The sequence below is a fragment of the Accipiter gentilis genome, chromosome 12 (genome assembly GCF_929443795.1).
Source record: "Accipiter gentilis chromosome 12, bAccGen1.1, whole genome shotgun sequence".
NCBI classification, from domain to species: Eukaryota; Metazoa; Chordata; class Aves; order Accipitriformes; family Accipitridae; genus Astur; species Astur gentilis.
In genome coordinates this window covers 1,126,204-1,140,424 of record NC_064891.1, presented here as the reverse complement: position 1 = coordinate 1,140,424, position 14,221 = coordinate 1,126,204, and the positions used below count along the sequence as shown (strand labels likewise).

The following is a 14,221-nucleotide window of genomic DNA, read 5'->3' as shown; positions in this document are numbered from 1 at the left end:
AATCTTTTCCGGAGTTCAGACATGGTGTCCTGGACTACTCCCGTGTGATCAGCAAAAGAACAACACTCTTCATTGAGAGCTACACATAACCCTCTCTCCTTTAAAAACAATAGATCTAATCCTCTTCTATTTTGCAGCACTACCTCTGATAAAGATTTTACTGAAGTGGCTAAATTTTGGATAGATTGTTCTATTTTTGCTAAATCCTCATCTACAGCCATCTGTAAACTTTGTAATTCCTGGCCTTTTACTAGGGAGGCTATGCCTGTACCTGCTCCAACTCCGCCCGCTATCAGCAGTGTAGCCAGGGTTACCACTGTAATTGGCTCTCGTTTTTGTCTATTCAGGTCTCCTTCAAAGTGGCGTAGCACTTCCTCAGAGGTATGATAGATCAGACGAGGAACAATAATCACCTGTATGCAAAACTGAGATTGATTAAACACGTTTAGGGATAGGCAGGGCGTTACTCCAATGTCTGAACAAACCCATTTAGCTCCTGGTGTCGGGATAGCCCATTTGTCCCTTTGATTCTTATGTTTCTCTATGTTGGTGTTAGTGACTGTTCGGTTGCACAAAGGCTGGTACTTTTTGGGCACTGTACCTATACATTTTCCTTGGCCTGTTACTAATTGAATAGTGATTCCCTGCGTATGATTCCTCCGGTCATCCCATGGACATTCTCGTGGGTTTGAACCATTAGACCATTGAATCTTATCTGGTTTTCCAATTGCCTCAAAATATGGTGGTCTAACATTATAACATAACCAGCATTCCTTAGTTAAATTTGGTTTGCTTTCATTAAGAGCACGATAAGAGACTTGCATTAGATTCCATAAGGGGTCTTTGGATTCTGACAACTCTAGGTCCCTGGATAAGGAGAATTCAGTCACAGTATCATTAGTTGTTTCCGAAAGAGAGTCTGGAGAAGGGGTTACAACAATTACGGGGGCAACTTTTTCTTCAGAAGAAGTGGGTGGATTCAGGACCAGATTTGGTCCTATCAACAAAGGATCATGAGGAAGTTTTTCTTTAACTATTCTAAAGTAACTTCCCCTATCCGTTCCGTGTTCCCAATATCTAATTCCCCAGATACGGCCAATTAACCATGTGTCATCTTGGGGTTTTTTTATGGTGATTTCAATTCTTTTACAGGACACTTCGACACAGGGTTTTATAGGGTCTTTACTAAAATCATGTGTTGAGGGAGTGTAGCCTGGGGGTCCTCAAGTTACATCTATATATTTATCTCCCTGCGTTTTTCAACTTGAAGCAATAGTTTCACAACCCCAATAGCCACAGTAAAAATGACCTGGATAATTACAATAACTTTTGCCAGGGTTACTTGCTGGACATATATAAAATGCCTTGCATTGGACTTGAAGCATTGCTGCATCTTGGGGACCCCCTTCTATAGGTATCAGGGAATATAGATGCACGGAGAAGTTCCACTTTCCTGGACCGATCTGAGTTTGAATTAATTTTGATTCTGGTAAATTATATAATTTCCAGGCCATAGGTTCATGAGGGTTTCCATTTGCTTGGGTCATTATCAATAACCAAACTAATGGTATACCAGGAAAAAGGGTGTCTGTCAATTTTGTCAATTTAAGTTTATTTTTACCAGTCCTGGGGAAGTTCGACCATTGCTGCTTTTGTGTCCCATTGTTTTGGTTCTTTTCTCCACAGTTTGTTCCTCCTCTGCCTTGCCCGTCGACTCGGTTGCTTCGAGCCACGGGGTATATCATCTTCTCGGCAGCAAGGGAATTCTTCAGGAGAACAGCTGTTTGGGGCTTTCTGCCTGTTTAAATAGGCTTCCCACCTTGCAGCTTTGACTAATGGGACAAAGCAAGACACAGTTAGTATTTCCCTTCTGCACTTTATAGCCAAGATTTCAGCTACAAAGGGGACTGGTTTGTTGGAATGGTAACAATAATATTGTGGGTTTATTCCTTTAGCAAAAATTTCCCACCATTCATGGGATTTTCAAATAATTTCTTGTTTAGACTCTAATTGTTTTAATTTCCATTCAGTGAGAGTTCTTTGGATTTTTCCAATACTGTGTGCAAACTCCTATAGGAGGGTATTCATATTCACAGTGTGTCCACCATTTATTCTGGCATACCTTACACCTGAAACAAGCAAATGGATAATAATTACAGTTCAAATTATTACACCTAATTCATATATCTAGAGTGCTCAAATTATTTACATTTGTGTATATTCAATATTGTATGGTCGCATAGGTTTAGCAATTTCCTTTAGCACACTTTGTATGTTTCCATATATAATAGATAAAAAAAAAGAAGTAATTATAGCAAATATAAACAGCAATATACACTTTATACTAAAAGGTAATGCAGCAAAATAATCAAATAAAGTCTCTATCATTACGTTATCTTTTCAAGGTTATCTTGGTGTCACCTGGAGTACTGATTACTTTCCAGTGGGGTCTTGTCACTGGGCCTTTAATGCGACTGGCATGAGTCCATCCACGTTTAGCAGTCCGGACAGCTGTTTCTGTTGTAAGCAAAACAAGATAAGGTCCCTCCCAATTGGGTTTTAGGGTTTCTTCTTTCCACGTTTTAACCAATATCCAGTCCCCAGGTTTAAAATTGTGAATTTTTAAGTCCAACGGAGGTCGTTGCACAATCAGTCCATGTTCCCAAAGCTTGTTACGATGTTCTGCTAATTGTGAAACATATTCATTAATCACACGATCTCGAATCAAAACATTTGTTTGTGGACTTTCAATTCTATAGGGCATCCCATACACCATTTTAAATGCTGATATTCTTAAATCTGTTCGGGGTCTGGTTCTTAGAATTAATAGTGTCATAGGTAGGCACTTAATCCATGATAATTTGGTTTCTATCATTAATTTAGTCAAAATACCTTTGATTTCTCCGTTTATTCTTTCAACTTTTCCCGAACTTTGTGGGTGCCATGGCGTATGGTATTCTCACTTAATATCCAAGCTTTCTGTTAGATTTTTAACAATTTTCGACACAAAGTGTGTTCCTCTGAGTCGATTACCTCGATATTTCCATAAGTAACTCTTTAATACACACTGTTTCACATTCATTATTGACAAGTTAAGTAGTTTTGTGTATATATAAATTTTCATTTGTCTTAAGTTAATAAATTTAATGAAATATTTTTAAAATATGTATTACAACAACTATCAAAGTATTTGGAAAAAGATGCTGTTATAAATACCTGTGAGACAACCTATAACAGTCATATGAATTGGTTTTTACCTTAATCGCTTACAGTCCTTTTTCAAATCAAGTAAGAAGCAAGTAACTAGTTTAAAAGTTATACATTTTTAACAACTTGAAATTAGTATTACTTTTCAGATAGTTTAGTAAAGTCTTTGAATTTTGTCTATAAACACAATTAGGTATTAACACAGGATCGTGTAGTGCTTATATTCTTATTAACCTGTTAACAGGAATAGTTTATTGGCAACTTTAAATATTCAGAGGTAAAACACAATTCCTTGTCACAGAAGTTTTACAGCAGAGTAACATATTTTACTCTTAGAACTATTATATAGGAACATAAAGAAGATTACTATGTTACTTTTGGTGATCTGAGTCCTCAGGGCTGTTTTCTGGGTCTCTCTATTTGACAAATTATTTTCTCTGAGGTTTTTTTTTTTTTTTTTTTTTTTTTTTTTGTGAGGCTTAATACAGGTGTCTGTATTAATGCCCTTTTTATTTTCTGTAATTTTTAATCATCTTTTGTAGACCATTTAAGTTGGTTATTAGTTAATTTCACCTTTTCACTGTAGTTTTTAAGTCATGGTTTACAATATCTTAGTAATCCCAATATTTGTCGAATTTTCTTTTTAGTTTGTGGGGGTTTTACAATTTCATAGTCGGTTTTTTTTTTTTTTTTTTTTTGGTTCCTTTTTTTTTAGTTTCTCTTGTTATTAATAGATCATCCACATAATGTAATAACTTGACTTCTCTGGGTAGAAATGAATTCTTGTAAAATTTTCTCTAAAGTTTGTCCAAATAGATTTGGTGACTGTGAACCTTTGTGGTAGCACAGTCCATTTGAATTGTTGTTATCGATAGCGATACAGCAGTCGCACAGAAAGCCCCACTCTCTTTGGCTGTTTACAGAGTTGACTTTCATTACAGCCCCGCGGCGCGAGGAGAGGCGGCGGCCGTTGCCGGGGCGGGGGGGGAGGGGGGGGGGGGCTGCCTCTGCTGCTGTAACAAAGGACGTTGTCCGCTGCCACTGCAGCGCCGGCTCCACCGCGACCGCACGGAGCCGGACTCCGCTCCCTGACCTTAAACGCTCAAGTTCAGTTTCAAAACCAAACCCCTTCTTAACAAACCGTATTCCGCCCCAGGGAGCCAGAGTAAATCACCAAGGGCCTCAAGAGGTTTCCTTTTTGCACCTATAATATTCACGGTGTTCCCAGCAAGGGTGTAGCCGGAGGGCAGCCCTTGAACGGTGGATCCTTCGGCCCCTGCATCCACCAAAAACTGCACTCCCTCCCGTTGGGGACTCAACTTCAATTCCACTCGGGGCTCCGTAGATGTTCCAGTCCCCAATAAGCAGAGCCCCTGACTCCCCCATTCACCTCCAAACATTTGTTCATCCTACTGTTTCCTTCCACAACTCTGCTTCAAGTGTCCTCTCTTCTCACAACAATAGCATTCAACTCCTGCTTCTTTACTTTCCAGTCCAATTGGCTTTCCTCATCTCTACGTACATACACCCTCTGAGTCTCTCTCAACAACTCATCTAACCCTTTGTCCTGCCAGTCTTCTAACTTTTCAATTTTCTTTCTGATATCTTCCCATGATTTTGCCACAAACTGAGTTTTGAGGAGCGCTTGCCCTAAAGGGTCGTCTGGATTTACCCCAGAGTATAGCTGAAGGGCTTTCCTCAGTCGTTCTAGCCACTCAGTAGGGCTCTCATCTTTCTTTTGTATTTCATTAAATGCTTTATTGATATTCTGGCCACGGGGTACTGCTTCTCTAATCCCCTGAATTACTATAGTTCTCAGGTCCTGCATATGAGTTCTATGCACCGGATCCTGATTATCCCAATTAGGTCTTTGGAGTGGCCATTTAATATCTGCTTGGGGTCCCTGGGCATGCTGAGCATCCCACAGTCTCATTCCTGCTCGTCTAATCATATCTCTTTCCTCGGTAGTAAATAATTGACCAAGGATAGATTGCATCTCATCCCAAGTATAAAGGTTTGGTCCCAAAAATTGATCTAATCTTTCTGCCACTCCGAGTGGGTCTTCAATTAAGTTTCCCATCTCGGTTCTTTTAAAATCTCGCAGGTCAACCGAGCTTAGGGGTACAGAAATATATCCAATCACAGGTTGAGGTCCCCCCATGGGCATTTCCCTTAGAGGATATATCTGAGCTGCCCCTTTTTGGCTCCTAGTCACACGTCTAGGAGGAAGGGGGGACCCTTGTTCCGACTCTGGTTGGGGAGTGGGTGCTCTGGGGACCTCTGGAGGGGCTGCGGGAGCAGGAGGAGGAATGTAAGGGGGGGGGGTTAGAAGGGTTTCATTCAACTCTTCCTTCTTTTTCTTTTGTTTAATTTTTACTTCATTCAGTGGGTAAAGTTTAGCTCCCGGTCTTTCTAGCCACACTTCCGCATACTGACTCTCCTCCGGGTTAAGGGGTTTTTTATTATTAACCCAGAGGTTTAATTGCTGTCTTACCCAATCTTCTTCTGACCCATAGACTGGCCAAAAGACATTTTTAGAAATCTTCTTCCCTCCCCATACCTTAGTACAATATTCTATCATTTTTTGCTTATCTTTCCCTAATGTTCCAGGGAAATATCTCCAATCGTCTAAGATATATGCCAGAGGGGTATTCTTAGGTACAGTGGGTACCCTTCCCATGGGAGTCGAAGGCTTGCTGCCCTTCGCCCCCATCTTCTGGATTATCCACACACACACACTCACTCGCTCCCCTTGTTCCTGGCCCAGTCCCTCGCGGGAGATGGGAAACGCAGTACTTAAGAGTCCACACTCGCTTGGTTCAGTATATCGAACCTCTCATTTGTTATAATCCAGGAAACCCAATCCCGCCCGAACGGCAAACCCGCGAACAAATTCGCAATATACTTACGCGTCCTGCGTCTTCGTCCGGACTCCCGTGCACAGAATTTTTATGGGATTTTACCGGTCTCTCCTTTGCTCACTATTCTAGAATTTAGGTTCGTCGGTAAGGTTGAGGTAGGCTGTCGGTCACGGGGCCGCGGATTGCCGCGGGGCGCCTCCCCGGAGGACAGAAGCCCACCGTTCCTTATCCGAGTCACGGCACCAAAATTGTCATAAATTGCGACCACAAGGGATCATAATCCAATTAAAATTTTATTAATTATAGCAAGTAGAATATGAGCAAATACAGCGCTGGACGGCAGGGGAGTCTGCGCTCCACCAACTGCCGTACTTTTGGTTACAGTTACATTCCTTATATACATTTCATGTACCCTTTTCTTGTAAGTCTCCGCCTTGTCCTGTTTCTTCTTTCTTCACTGGTGTAAGTCTGTTATCATGCAGATTCGGTAGATCTTCTCAAGGATGACTGTCCTTTGATATGGAATGTCTTTTGATGTGGAGGAATGCAGCTATTGTTCTTCCTTTCCTTATCTAGGGAGTGATACCCATTACTTTTTCCCCCTTATTTAGTCAAGTGCCCTCTTTCCGGGACCTCCACACATAATTCGAGCAAGTATTGTCATTTACACAAGGCATGTTAACTCTCAACATCTCTTCCCCCTTCTTGATTTCCTGAACAAATTTAACCCGTTTATTACATAAGTGATCTCATGTCTTTTTGCAGTTTAATCTTTACACTGGGTTTGACATAAATCTTAATAAACAATATCATATTCATAGTTTCTCACAGGTTTGTATGAACATTACTGCAGAATTTTGTAGGAAGAGGGAGCACAGGCAACGAGAAGAGAGAAGGTTACCCAGAAAGACAAGTAATGGTAGTGGAAACACCAGGACTAGAGGAGAGGAGCCGAGGAGGCTGCTCACAGTTGCTGAAGGAGAGCGATGCACAAGGAGGCCGAATGGAAGTAACAGAGAGTGGTTTGTGCTTTACATGTTGAGCTAGGCTTACATACCTCTTTGTCTTGGTACTGTTTAAAATAAACTCAGTATCAGCCCATTGAAACTTCAGTGAGCAGGTCCTGGCTGCTTTGTCAACTTCAGAAGTTAAAGAAAGAGGGAAAAAAAAAAAAAAGATGATGGCTAGACCTGTCTGCCCCCTTAAATCATGACTTTGGCCATAAATTGTGGGGTTTGTTTTCAGAGAGATTGTCTCGTCCGTTTCACTGGTTTATTTTGGTTTAGCTCCCCTTACCTATTTTCCTGTAGCCAAAACATGCAAAAAAGCAGGCATGCATGCACACATATTATTTGATGGGCAGCACTGTTTCGGCCTTTCCTGCTTTCCACAGTCTAGGATTTGGTCCCTCTTGTACGTAGCGTAGTTCAGAGAAAAAGATGACCACTCTTCCAGAAGCAGCACAGCTCCCTGGTAAAGCATGTAAGTGAATTCCTAGGGATGGGTTGCCAATCCCCAAGCATTCAGCAGCAGTGAGTCAGTCCTCCCCCTCTTCCCTAAACAATGCAGTGCTAAAAATACCAGAGTTTTTTGCCTTCTAGGTTTGCAGTGTTTAAAATCAACATTTTTGTTCTTTTACCTCCTGGATGCTTTTTTCTTTAAAAAAAAAAAACCGAACCCACCCCCCACCCCCCTCCCCAGACTGGTTCATTTGTTATCACCTGAGTCTTACGTAGGTAATGGGGCTTCAGGAGAAGTCCTGAGGTGGTGAGCATGGCAGGGCTGAGGCCATGGGGAGCCACGCTTCTCCAGGTGCTGCACATATAGCTTGCCTGTGAGCTGTGTTGTTGCAAGGTAAACTTATTTTCTGATTTCTGATTACTCTCTCTGCTTCTAGGAAAAAAATAAGTTTGGTTACAAAAAATCATAGTTTAATGATGTTCCTGTTTGTGTTTTTGGCAGAGTTGCCTTGGTGGTAAACAAAAGTTTTAATTTTGTATTTCCAAACCATTTTATCACCTCTTTTAAAGCTAGTGTCTGTCTCCCAGGAGCTGCAGTTCAACCTTCATAACTACTGCTTGGTGCTTTTACTGCCTTTAGTAAATAGGAGGTTGAGAGAAGAGAGGGGCTAGGTGATGTGACAGTCCAAAGCTTTGTATCAGCTCTGCAGAAGACTTTGGTTCAGCTGCTGCTGGGTTCAGTTTTTATTTCTATGTTAATTTCCTCTTAATTTTCATTTGTCAAAATAATTTCTTTGCATCAGCTGTAATCAGAACTATTAAAAGTATTTGGGTTTGGTTGTCTCTGTGTCAATCTCATTTTCTTAGTCTGCTCTTTGTTGATCAGGTGTAGTCTAGAGGAATGAATCTAAAATTAGTCAGTAAATGAGGGGTTTTAATTTCATTTCTCTGTTTCAGTTTACATATAAAAGTTGTGCTTTCCTATACAGTACATACATGCTTTCATATCTCAAAACCTCATCCTGTGGGTTCATTAATATTCCTGCACTGAACGTATGAAGTGTCAAAATGCCAAACCTAAGTCAAACTTTGCTTTTATCAATATACTGAAAAATAAAACAGTACTGCCTAAGCAGATTCACTCAAAAAGGCCTTCTTGTACATTGAAGAATCCCATCCTTTTTGCCTGCTGCTTCCAAGAAAACCCGGCAACCATAAAGGAAAAAGACCCAACAATAAAATGCTTTCCCCAACTTGCTTTTTGTTCATCTGCTGTGAACAAAGGGCACAAAAAGGAAGGATGAAGAAAGGGCACCAAGTAGCAATTATGATTATTCTCAGCTACAGGCATTCTTATCTGAATCATCAGATAACGTGCATCCTAAGATAATCTAAAGTAATCAATTAAAGAAATAAAGATACAAGCAGGAGTTGAAGGAGCTGATAGAAGAAAAAGGGACACTGGGATAAACTTCCTTCCAGGAAATGTACCTTTGCTTCTGCTCAGATGCAGCTTATTCTGCAGATTGCTGAGTATTCTATATGTATAATTAGATTAACTCAGTTTTGAAGTTTTATTAAAAATGCACAACAATACCCCAAAAACCCCAACACAAACACCAGCAACTTATTCAGAGTAGATTTGGTCTTTTGTTTGGATTTTTAGGAGAAGTACTTATCTTGTGATTTTAGCCAGTGAAGTATGAATAAATCTGTTATGAAGAAAGATCTGTTGGACTTTGGGGGAAATAAAAGGGTCTTTGCTTATTTGGATCAAATGCTTGTGTGTAATATATATGGCATATAAATATTAGGTTTGGGGCCTGTGCATAAACACGTAAAATCATGCTGACCTGGTGGTTTACCTGTTTTTACTAATTACATCAAAGAGTAACAGAACTGAAAGAAGTGAGGGCAAAACAATTTCAACTATGTATTTAACAGTGCTCTCAGCATCCCTGTATTATCATCCCTCTTTGGTAGTCCCACATCAACAGGACACCAAAATGTTCTTTCCTGGAGCAGGAAGTGTTGTAAAAGGCTGGAACTTCTCCATGGTCTCTGATGCCCTTTTCCCTACAGATTAGCACCTCTGGGTCTCCTCAGTGGAGGGAAGATGATGGCTTCAGATTTTACAGCTCATGTTTCTTTTAAAAAACAATAATAAAAACCCAAAACTGCTGCCCTGGAGTGACAGATTTCTCTGCTTGCGCAGGCGGTCGGGGGTTCCTGCATTCCTCCATCCTGCTCTTCTCCCCTGGTGTCACCCCTCTTCCTCAACCCGCCTTCCCCTCCAGCCACTTTTTGCCTGCTCCGCATCTGCCTTTCTCCCCGGTGAGCATCCCTGGTGCTGGGAGTCGTGTGCATGCTCAGGATTTGTCCCTCTCTGTTGGGTGCTTTCTGTGGATCGGGGTGACGAGCTGGAGCTGCGGGTCTCTCAGGCTCAGCCTCTCCATCCCCCCAGAGCCTGCCCCCCATCTTCCCCCTGCCCTGGGTGCTCTGGGTGACCATGCGAGGGAGGGCTCTCCCTCGCCTCCCCAGTGTTTCAGCTGGTCCTATCCTTTTTTGCTGGAGGTGGATGGTTCAGGGTGTCAGCAGTTTAAATATATGGTGAGGACGGAGAGGAGAAAGGGCGTTGAATTGCTGGCCTGGCAAGTACTAATGGGGCCAGTTAAAGTAGTTTTGATACAAAGACAATTACTACTAAGTGTTCAAAGTAGTTGCCAGGAATTGCCTTCCCCTCTTCTATTTCTTTCTCCTGTTTCCCTCCTGTTCTGTTCACTTGTGCTTAAAAATGTCCCCTGAAATGTTGGAACTGGCCTGCTGTATCAAAATTTATCATTCAGAAGTCGGCGTTCAGCTGGCCAGCCTGAAAAAGAAGAGAGATGTCATTGAGTGTGGAGTCTGGCTTTGTTAGACAGCGTGCTTAATGTGATGTTAGCTGATTTTAAAAGCAATTAAAGAGTAGTTGGAAACTAGGCTTTTTCTTGCAAAGAGGACTGTTTTTCCACATTTGTTGTTTCAAGACTTCCATTCTTGGGCTGATGTTTGTGTGTCTGTCCCAGGCTTGTAACGTTCTCATGAAATGACCCGTGTGCTTTTTTGGACATGTTGCCTGCAGCCAAAAGAGAAATTTTTGGCATAATTTGAGGTGAATCTATTAGTGAGATGAGGTTCTTTGAATTATTTATTTATTTTTTTAAAATGTAAATGCTTTGTTTTAAAAACTGACTTCAACTTTTAAATGTCTTAGTAAATTGCCTTTGACGTTTATTTCCGTGTCACATCGCCTGCAGAGATCTGAATGTGTCCAATTGTGTTTGGAGTGCGGGGATGCAGAAGGGTGTTCTGCCAGCTTCCAGCTGGCTTTAAGAGAATTGGGGTAACACATTGGAGAAGTACGCTTTTAATGTAGGTGGGCTCGTTCCTTTCTCTCTGTAGTGGTGGGCTTTAAAATGCATCCTGGTTGTTGGTTGTTCAGGTGTGGTGGACGGAATGATCCCCTGCCCATTCCTGCTATTCCAACCTGTCATTTTCTCCCTTGGGGGGAAAAAAGAACCCCAAACAGCGGTGGATTTCTGTCCACTAGTCTTGCTGTTGAATAAACTCAGCTCTCAAGTTATGTTTTGGCACTGCTTTGGGGCTGCTGATAAGCGGTGCAGACGCCCTGGAGCTGGCCAGCAGGCAGGGTTATGAGCGCAACGCCATAGGAATGTGGCTGTTCTGCTTTTGGGGCCAGGCTGGGGCTTGGAGCAATTCGGCAGCTTTTGTGGGGTGCGGAGCAGAAGCTGGATGTCTTGTAACCACGGTCCCGTTCTTGGGGCCACTGGGTAGCGGTTGCTCTGAAAGTGCCTCCCTGCCCAGGAGTCAGATCGGAGCCTGCAGGGTGCGTTAGCTTCAGCCATCCCAGGTCCAGGCTGCCTTCTCCAGAAGGAATGGGATGGCAGCCCTGGGATCCTGCTGCTGCTGCTGCTTTCACAGGGCTTTTCCCTTTTTCTGACTAGTAGAGGGTTGGCTGTGATTGTTGCCTGAATAGAAATATAGTGCGTTTTTGGGACCCAGTGCTACAGCACAGCCTTGTTCACCCAAACCAAAATGAAATGCAGTCTGCTACATCCACAGCTAGGTTTGCACCCAGTTGGTGCATTGGGTACCTATTGTAGAGAGTGAGGGTTGAGAGGAAAAGAGCTGATTCTGCTAGAGCTCCACAGAAGGAAGATTAGTAAGTCGTGGAGAGCCACTGCCAGTTATGCAAATTGGCACAGAGGAGCACTCGGCTTCTTACCCTTCTTAGCAAAGGTTTTTCTGGTGGGAAAAGGTATTTCAAGCAGTACCTGTAAGATGCTAGAAACTTAAGCTGTGATGGGGTTTGGGGTGATATTGTAGTACATAAACCGCTGGCTTAACTTTTGTTTTGCTATATGTGTGTGTGCATATAAAAAAAGGATCTGAGGACCCTTAAGAAATGTGCCTTCCCCCAAATGTCTGGGGCTTTTACTGTAGTAGTAATTTTAATTTGTATGTGTTTACAACAACAGTATTCAGACTTTCCTTCTGGGTATGTCTCTGAGGCTGACTTTTGGAAGGGGAAGAAGGTGCTGGTTGTCGCAGTGTTTCTAGGAAAGGAGTAAGAGCTGGCTGGGGTAGACACAAGGTGGTTGGAAGGAGACTGTCATTCAGCCAGACTTTGTAGTTCTGCATCATCTGTTTTTTCGTTATTTTCTAGCGGATCCCTAGAAGCGCTGCCTGGATATATTGCCTTCCTCCTGCTACAGCAGCAAGGGAGTTTGCTCCCTTGTATGAGAAATGTTTTCATAAAAGTTGTGGGTTTTCATAATAATAAACCTGATTTTTCTGACTGGTAATAAATTATGACGTCTCTATTGGTTTGGAATATAACAACAGAATTATGTAGGTACTTTAATATATTAAAGGTGTAATGTTACAGAACTACACTTTTAAATTGGGGACCAATTAACTGTACTACCACACATTATGCAAAGCAGCTGGATAACTAATGAGACCACAGTCTGTCCCTCCCTTTAGACTCATCCTTGCTAGGATGCTTATTAGCATCATCCAGTAAAGGTGAAACTGGTTCTGGCTATGCAACATGCAGACTGCTTCTGGGGAAGTTTTTAACAGCATAGCAGTGGGTGTGTAGATGTAATGAACAAATGCTGGGCTTGTTTTTTACTGCTGTAGTTGTTGGGACTTGTGGAGGACAAGTTTTAATTGAGAAAGTGGTGAAGATACCCTGGGATTTCTATGTTACAGGGCATCGACTCATGTTGAAATAAGCTAAAAATGTGCTAGAACTGATGGGAACTTTACTGAGAATTTTCCTAGGGCAAAGGAAAGATGATTATGTGTGTGTTTCACATTATTTCTTACTCTCTTTTGCATGGAAGAAATGAGTTGGCTTTTGCATTAAAGCCACAGCTAGGCAAGCACTTCTTTTGATGTCGGCTTTTGCCCAAGCTATTTACTCCTCTACCTCTGTATCTCTCAGGTGTGCTTGTACCAGTGCTTGTGTGAATGTCAAGTTGACAAGACTGGGGATCTGCTCCATGCTGACGTAATTTTAATTCCCCAGGACTCTTTTAAGTTGTTCTCCCTCTGTAGTTCACTGTGCAGCCCCATAAAAAGGTATATCAGCATGACCGAGGGGATATGTGCAAGGAAGGGAGGTTGTTCAACCCAGAATTACCTCTAAAATGGGATACTTCTCAAACTGCACTTTTATTGGCCTGAGCTTTCCAGCATGCGCTGTTGTATGGAAACCTTCTTAAAAGGTCAGTCTTACGGCAGCGAGAGGAATGTATGAAAAGATTTAGAAGTAGAGTTGTTTAGAATACAAAGAGTAGAGCCTGTAACCTATCTTCCTTCCCTGCAGTGTGTAGCTTCATGCTAATTGTGGCTTCTTTTCCCTTTTATTCAGCTTCTCAGCAAAGATCCCTCCAAATGGGAAGGCCTTACATTTTCACCCGTCAGTTCTGCATTTTGGAATGCAGTGAGTATCTTATGTTATTGTTTTTTGATTAATAATGAAGTGGGGAGGAACAACTATACTGGGCTACATTTGTGTAAAGAGCATTAGCTGAGATCATGCCATCCTCTGAAAAAAGGAGAAATAGTAAATAATCGCCACAGACTTGGAACTGTGTTTCTTGCCTGGCAGTACTTTGTAAATTAAAATCATCATAGTTCTAGGAAGGAGGAAAAGGGAATGGGGAACCATAACACATTCTGGGTACGTTTCAGGTGATTCTGCATGGATGTCAAATCAGTTCTTCATGCTGGTGGTTCATTTCTTGAAAAATTGCCTTTATAGTAGAGGGGGAGCTTGTTGCTTCCTTTAACTTCTGAAAATAAAATCCAGAAAGTCCCAGGCAAAACATACTGGTAGAATGCTTGAGATTTTTTTTTTTTTTTAGTTCTTCTCTAAGAAAACTTTAAAAATTATTCTTAAATGATAATCAGCCTTTGGTCCATCAGTAACCAAGAAGAAACACGATCCCCTTTTAAAGTTAAAGGAATGTTTCAGAGGATGCACAGAATGAATGTATAAGCTGCTGGGTTTTAGGAGGTATTTGCTAAAGCAAAAGCCTTAAGAGACTTGTTGCTTTAGCTGACAAAACAAGTCTTTGGTTATTTAAACTTTTTTATTCAAAATCTTGTGCGTTGTAAGGG

General features: G+C 41.7%; 1 protein-coding gene across 4 annotated transcripts in view; it reads left to right on the top strand.

The window, feature by feature from the left end:
• Positions 1 to 14,221, top strand: part of TMEM131L (transmembrane 131 like) — a 91,228-nt gene that overhangs the window by 30,565 nt on the left and 46,442 nt on the right. For all 4 annotated transcript variants that reach the window (XM_049814531.1, XM_049814529.1, XM_049814530.1 and 1 more), the window contains exon 4: positions 13,470 to 13,541. In XM_049814531.1, coding sequence (XP_049670488.1) covers positions 13,470 to 13,541 — 72 coding nt within the window. The remainder of the gene's footprint in view (positions 1 to 13,469; positions 13,542 to 14,221) is intronic.